Source organism: Boleophthalmus pectinirostris, unplaced genomic scaffold (genome assembly GCF_026225935.1).
Source record: "Boleophthalmus pectinirostris isolate CB_2022bp ecotype Guang Dong unplaced genomic scaffold, ASM2622593v1 HiC_scaffold_4, whole genome shotgun sequence".
Taxonomy (NCBI): Eukaryota; Metazoa; Chordata; class Actinopteri; order Gobiiformes; family Gobiidae; genus Boleophthalmus; species Boleophthalmus pectinirostris.
The window spans coordinates 7700907-7706572 of NW_026571353.1; the positions used below are offsets into that span (position 1 = coordinate 7700907).

General features: G+C 41.4%; 1 protein-coding gene across 1 annotated transcript; it reads right to left on the reverse strand.

Annotated features, from left to right (window-relative positions):
• Positions 1-3135: 3135 nt before the first annotated feature.
• On the reverse strand, positions 3136-5114 carry LOC129411351 (uncharacterized). The gene is made up of 2 exons (XM_055162012.1): positions 5087-5114; positions 3136-4535 (listed from the first exon to the last, which is right to left on the reverse strand). Exons 1-2 carry the CDS (start codon positions 5095-5097, stop codon positions 3896-3898), a joined length of 651 nt encoding a protein of 216 aa, XP_055017987.1. The 5' UTR covers positions 5098-5114; the 3' UTR covers positions 3136-3895.
• Positions 5115-5666: the final 552 nt, after the last annotated feature.

Consider the following 5666-nt stretch of genomic DNA (forward strand, 5'->3'; position numbering starts at 1 on the left):
ATGACTATGTAGAGTCTGGACGGTGATTGTTTTAGCTCCATTTTGAAGGAAACATACTCAAATGATGAAAACACCCCAAACAACCTGTGTGTAACCAAATGATCTCTAAAAAATGCATACACTCCTCTACCCTTTTTATTTGCTCGTGTTTCAGATTCAAATTTGAAGTTGGGAGGGGTTGATTCCACTAGCACTGCATGACCTGTGTTTTTGTCAAGCCATGTTTCAGTTAAAAACATAAAGTCAAAATTAAAAGAAGAAATAAAATCATGAATTAGAAATGATTGATTACACAAAGATCTGACATTGAGCACAGCAAGTTTCTGCTTAGTTTCAGTAGGACTGGATGTTATCTTCTTACAGGGAATGTGAACTAAATTTCTCTGATTAGACAGTCTAACTGTCCTTCTTTTAATCCGTCTACGTGTTGTAACTGGAGCTATAGCTCCATCGCAGGGCCCCATCCTGATATTACCTTTATCATGACTGTATGTCCTGGGACAGCAGAGGCCCTGTGCGTCCTAGCTCTTGGTGATAACAGCTCTGGGGAAAGGCGGGGGAGGGCGAGCAGGGGAGAGTTTGGGTGAGTGACTAGGTGAGGGACCAGGTGAGGGCCGAGGAGGTGGCCGAGGAGGTGGAATACGGGGAGGTTTGGGTGAGGGTTGAGCTGAGAGAGTCTCTGGTGGTGAAACAGGCACAGTTTTGTATGGGGGAGAGTTCAACATAGTTGATGTCAGAACCCTTGACCGTGCTATATTAGGTGTGAGAGGAACCATCTTGATTCCCGATCTGACGAGGCTTTCTAGATGGTTGGGCAGTGCCATGGGTGAAGGTGGGGAGGAGAAGGAGAGTGAAGAGTCCGTTGATGGAGTAGATGTAGCAATGGGGACTCCAGGCTGGTCTGTGGGCAGCGGAGGTGATGGGTGTGCTGGTGGCGCTGGGGGAGGTGGTGGTGGTGTAGCTGACTCATTCTCTGGGGGAGGTGGTGCTGCTGACTTATTCTCTGGGGAGGGGAAGGTGGTGATGCTGACTTGTTCTCTGGGGGAGGGGGAGGTGGTTCTGCTAACTTGTTCTCTGGGGGAGGGGGAGGTGGTTCTGCTAACTTGTTCTCTGGGGGAGGTGGTTCTGCTGACTTGTTCTCTGGGGGAGGGGGAGGTGGTTCTGCTGACTTGTTCTCTGGGGGAGCGGGAGGTGGTGATGCTGCTGAGTTGTTGTCTGGGGGAGGGGGAAGTGGTTGTGGTTGTGGCAGCAGTGGTGCTGTCAATGGTGCTGACTCATTGGCTGGTTCTCTGTTAGGTGCAGCAGGGATGCTTCTCCCATTTCTCTTTTCTCTCACTGGATGCACAGGACCCTGTCCAGGCCGGTGCCTCAAATCGTGGAGGAGGTTTTCTTTCAACACTCTCACTCCACCTCTGCTTAGGTGTGGGCCATTTCCCTCAAACAGGTCCTTCCGTTTCCAAAAAAGATCAAAGTTCTCAATGTAGTGCAATCCTCTGGCCGCGCACACATTCAGCAGCCACGTGTTCAGCTGAAACAGTCGGGTAAATTTGTTCCTGTTCCTTAGGTCTATGTTGGGAAGAGGTCCACTGATAAATGTCTTAACCTCCACTTTATTAAGCTCCTCGAATAATTTTGTGAAATCCCTTTTCAAGACTTCACTCTGTTCCATTCTGATGTCCACTGCACCCACATGCACAATCAGCTGTTTAACCCCTTGGTGTGTTGACAAAACTTTTGGCAGGAGTTTTGTTATCTCAGAAACAGTGTAGGTCGGGTAGCAGCATGTTAGGATTTTTCTGTGACTCACACCACTGATAGCCCCGTCTCCTAGCAGCAACGTATCTCTGACCTTGACGTTTGGCACAGATTCCCAGTATGCCTGCACTCTTTTGCCAACTTTATTGTTCTTGTTTTGTGATGACAGTACATTATCCGTTTGTATGTTAACATCAGTCTGTGACAGTGGTGAAAATCTGTTTGTTAGCTTTATTGTGGGTGATATAACGATTTTAGCATTGTCTTTTATCACTCGCTGCGCTGGCTTAGCATTTTGGTCTGTGCCAAGTTTTGGAAAAGACACAGTATCACTCAGGTTTAACTTGAAAGAATTTCCACCCTCTTCTCTGGAAATAACTGTAGGTTGCTCACCACTGGAAGTCACTGGTAGCGTCTGATGAAGTCCTTTTTCAGTTTCTAAAGCAAATATCCGTGTTTGTAGCTCATAAATTTCTTGTTGATAGTTCCGACAGCGCTCACAGATAGAATTCCCTTGGTTTCTTCTCCCCGACATGTTGGCTCATCAGATGATTTGTTAAAAAAATTTAAAAATGTTTAAAAGTATTAATTTACTTAAAAGGAAATCAAAAATAGACACATGATCAAAAATAGACACATTATCCGTTGTTTGAGGAGGTAAACTGATTAAAAAGCGAAAACAGCAGGAGCAAGCAAGGATAACGTCCGCACTCTTCAGAAGCAGGAAGCAGGAAGCTTCTGAAGAGTACGTTTCTAAAAACATGTTAACACTGCCAAGGTTCATAACTAGGGCTAAGCAAATGAACTGTATGATAATCACTGTCCATTTCCAAAACGGGCAAAGTAAACGCCATCCAAACCTCGCGTCTTTGATGGGTTTGATGACTTCGTCCACTGCCCCTCTCACAGTGCTTCTTTTCCTTTTCTAACATTGGGTTTTGTGTTAACTCTGACTGAAACACAATTTTTTTTTTAAAAACTGAATGAAATGTAGTCTAGGTTCTTTGAAGCTTGGATTTACTGTTGAAGGTGAACTATTCAAATGAGATAATACCACGACAAAAACACCAAGAACTCACTGATGAAGCAGATCTGTGTTTTTTGTTCTTTGAATGACTTAAATAGACCTTATTGGCATCTCCATGAAACGACTAAGGTAAATCTTTATCAATAACCAGATAAGCTTTTACTGTGTTTTCTCATGTTTCTCATGACGACTCAAAAGGACATCCAACTGTCTGATTCAGCGAACACTTAGGCCTATTGTAAGCCTGTTTGTAGCCTATTTGGTTCCTCATGTTTAGCTACAATCAGGCTATTGCCCAGTCTCAATATAGCAGCAAATACCTCTGTGTCTTCTTGCATGTTTTCTGTTATTTGTATTACCATAATTTCCTAACTATTGAGTGCACCTGTCTATAAGCCGCAGGTGTCCACGTCTTCAAGAATGTTTTCATTTTCATAGGTGTATCAATCAGGTGTGAGTGGATGTCTGGCTACTGAATTTTGAAACGTTTCTTTTTGTCATTTGCACACCGACCTGCATTTAACGTATACATGTAAGACGTACCCTCACTAATGGTAATTTAACATTTTTACTTATTTTATCGATACTGTATTGTGACATTAAACAATACGACATTTCGATATTTCAGTATTTTGCACACCCCTATTTAGAACACCCTAATATTTCCAATTATTTATTGCAATTCAAGTCGTGCAAGTCCAATGAATAACTTGAAATGGCACAAAGGTAAGTACTGAACAGCCAGAGGTTAAAAAAGATAAAAGATACAAAACACAAGTCCAAGCTCTGCCAAAACTACCTCAGGAAAAAAAATTAAATAAAATGGTAAAGCTTGAAAACATGGAGTGTCCAGCAGCACAGTGTCCAGACTTAAACCCCATCGAGCTGGTTTGGGATGAACTGGACAGAAGAGTGAAGCAACCTACAAGTGCCACACATTTATGGGAACTTCTGCAACAGACTTGGGAAGAACTTTCTGTAGAATAATTGATTTCTATTGTGAAAAGTACGAGCCACGAGTGTGTTCAGCTGTTTTATCTGCCAAAGGTAGACACTCATGAATCAAAAGTTAAGAATATGTTTTGGTCAACAGTAAACTCTAACTCTATTCTCCTAACTGTACAAAGTTCCAGAGTAGCAGCCCAGTCTTATCTTGATCTTGTCCAGTTCGAAGAGGATTTTGCTGTACTCCTCACAGACCTGTGTGAGCGAGTCTGCAGAGGTGGACGTTCTGAGACCTTGTGTGACGACAAATATCTCCAGCACACTCTGCTCCAGCCTCATGAGGTTCACTCTTTCTGTACCTCCAAGAACAGACCAGGAAGATCTACGTAGCTCCTCACATACACGCTTCACTTCCTCCAACTCAAGGTTCAGCAAAGAAATAGTGCCCCTTATCTGTTTAATGCATTCTTTCACTGTCCTCCAACAATACTTTCTGTTCTGAGCACGGTTATAGTAACACAAGCATGGAAGAGCAAAAGCACATGCTAACATCTCAAATGCAGAAATCGAAGCCTGAAAACATAATATGAAGGACAGGATGAATAAAAATATTTCATACAAAATTATTCCAAATACGGCAGCGGATCCCCAGTTCTGGAGGTCCTCCAGTTCTTTTTTCCTGGTTTTAAATTGCGTCCAGTGGCTCTGCGTCTTTTCATAGCGTTCATTGTACACTTTGATAAAGGAAACTGCCGCTGATTTGAGTTCATTCATGGTTACAGTGGTGTTTCGAGGTGGAGTCTCAAACCTGCAACAGAAAGATTTACAGTCAGACATAAATGCATATAAAACTGATAAGATTGTTATTTGCAATAAGTCACTCCCCCTTCAGTGCACTATCACAGTAATAGTCACATATAATCAGAGTGTATCTCCCTAATGAAACTCATTTCTTTTGTATATTTATGAAGAGTTGTTGTGTGGGAGTATGGGTAACGGTTTGAATAGGGTCTGGGAGAGATTACTAAATTATAGAAACATGCATGAATGACATCCAAAATTTCTACAGGCAAGTTTTTGATGAGGGAACATTAAAACATGGTAGAAAGCTAGAAAAAAATCATAATATCCTCTCTTTAATGCTAGATAATGGTAGATTTGTAACTGTTTTTAGCTAAGAAATTCTTGTGGTTGTCTCCTGTCTTGGCCAGGACTCCCTTAAAAAAACGTTCCTGGTTAAATAAAGGTTAAAAATAAAATGATACATAAACTGCTAAAGCCAATGATGTTCATTATGTCTTCTTATATACTTTAACTTCTTAGGTTCTTTTTAAAGACAATGCAGTAAAGTGTGTTTACCTTGTTGACATGTTTCGGCTGCTAGCTGTAAGCCATCTCAGAACTGTCACCGGTGTTGGTGGTGACGTGTTATATATATCAGCTGTTGTTACTTCCTGTAGGCGCCTACAGGAAGTAACAACAGCTGATATATATAATACACTTTACTGCATTGTCTTTAAAAAGAACCTAAGAAGATAAACTGCTAAATATTATTATGACTGACACAAAATCAAGATTTATTTATAATGCTGTTCAAGATTCAAGATTCAATTCCTTTATTGTCACTGTCATATAAAATAACAATAAAATTACCTTAAAGCATCACAAACTGCATAGTATATTAAAAGTGCATAATAGTGTAGAGCACCCACCCTATGACACCCACCACATAAACATTACACAGACTATGTAAACATTAGCATACAGTACTATTAATAATATCAGTGCAGCAGCGAAGGGGCATATCAACAAATCACAACAAAAAGAACCAAAAGAACTGGGACATCAAGGACAGGGGGTATGCAGTCTGATGTGTTCCCTCAATTCAGTTGGTTCAAGCATGTTTGTGTGATGCATCTGGGATTTGAATGATAAAAAA